The sequence below is a fragment of the Branchiostoma belcheri genome, unplaced genomic scaffold, assembly GCF_001625305.1.
Source record: "Branchiostoma belcheri isolate BF01 breed outbred unplaced genomic scaffold, Haploidv18h27 scaffold79, whole genome shotgun sequence".
NCBI lineage: Eukaryota > Metazoa > Chordata > Leptocardii > Amphioxiformes > Branchiostomatidae > Branchiostoma > Branchiostoma belcheri.
Window position 1 is genome coordinate 813,073 of NW_017804453.1, and position 1,439 is coordinate 814,511.

The 1,439-nt window shown below is 39.7% G+C and overlaps 1 protein-coding gene across 2 annotated transcripts in view; it reads left to right on the forward strand.

The window, feature by feature from the left end:
• Positions 1-239: 239 nt before the first annotated feature.
• The window catches only part of LOC109485927 (protein TSSC1-like), a 6,428-nt gene continuing 5,228 nt past the window's right edge, over positions 240-1,439 (forward strand). For both annotated transcript variants that reach the window (XR_002141162.1, XM_019789625.1), the window contains exon 1: positions 240-362. Coding sequence is in view for 1 of the 2 variants with exons in the window: in XM_019789625.1 (XP_019645184.1) it covers positions 255-362 (108 nt within the window). In the remaining variant the exon portion in view is untranslated. The remainder of the gene's footprint in view (positions 363-1,439) is intronic.

Here is a 1,439-nt window from a genome sequence, read left to right on the forward strand (position 1 = left end):
TGAAGCAGACGAGACTAACAGATCAGTTCACAGTCTAGCGAGATATCTCAATAATATCATAGGTTTATGACCTTTATAATCCCCATTTTTTTCGCACTACTAAAGCTAGCTACCTAAACCCTTCATCAAAGCTTGAAGTTGAAGCTTATACCTCCACAAATAGCATTTACAGAATGAATAGAGATTGAAAATTATATCAGGATGTGACATACAAATTACAATAATAATTGAATACATTTCAAAGATGATAAAGTATGGTTGTTTTCATCCTACTACAGGCGCGTGCCCTGACACCTCAGGTGGCAGAAACAGACGCTATCCGCTTCCTGGTTGGTACCCAGTCCCTTAAGTTCGAAAACCAGGTAGGGTAATGTTGGATGTATTTGTTTTGTATAACATTTATCATCATCATCGGTCAGCTGCAGCTGTGTGTTGCATAAGGCTATTGACAGGACCATCCTGTCAATAGTGGGAAAATTTGATCCTGTCAATATCAGAAAAATGCACTATTGATTATTAATAACAGAACAAATGCACCATTGACAGGACCTGATGATATTATATTTTTCTGTTATTGACAGGACCATCCTCTCAATAAGCCCTTTCGCAATTACTAGTGCGCCTGCGCGGAATTTGACGTTCGATCCAGAAATTGGAGATAAACAGAGAGATAAACAGAACCGCGGACGCTCTTGTGCCAAGCACCATCATGTCTGAATTTCCAGCTTACACACGGCGTTACCGGTGGCGACCCGCCTTGGGCTGAGTTCCAACGATGTTCTGGACCTAGTTTGCCAAAAATATTCTCTTCAAGGGGATTTACGGTAGGTTTTTTTGACGATATGCAAGCTAGCGTTACCGCCTGCATACCCCCCTCCCCCATGCTGCACGCCTTCTGTCTTCACGTTTTCTGCTCAATTTTCCTGACCAATCTCGATAAATGAGTTTTGGAACATCTATTTTATTTTTAGAGTGGTTATATGGGTAAAATAGTGTGGAATCGTTTACTGGCATATGTTTTGGACAGTAAAAAATTTCGATAAATAGCATTGGCTTTTGTCTGCACAACAGGCCGATATGCGTGGCACGTCTTTGTCTCGTGTCACCGCAAGTACATAAAGCTTTCTAACCGCAATCCTCACGACGAATTAACGATTATAATAACCATGAATGAATAGCACATGTAGTGAGTGCACCAATAATTTTAGTAAATATTTAGTGTGGTTTTCGTAGTAGGAATCAGAATACTAGGATACATGGTGGTGGGGTAGGGTTTTATGCATGCAAAAATTATGCTAGTGCAGTCAAGACAAATGTTTTGAACTTAAATCCATGTAGTATCACTTTTTGTTCAATTTTCCTCTCTTCTTCTTTTTACAGTGTTACTGTTCATCATGAAGCTGTATGCAGTAGTGAATTGCAGCAATTCAACATACCAT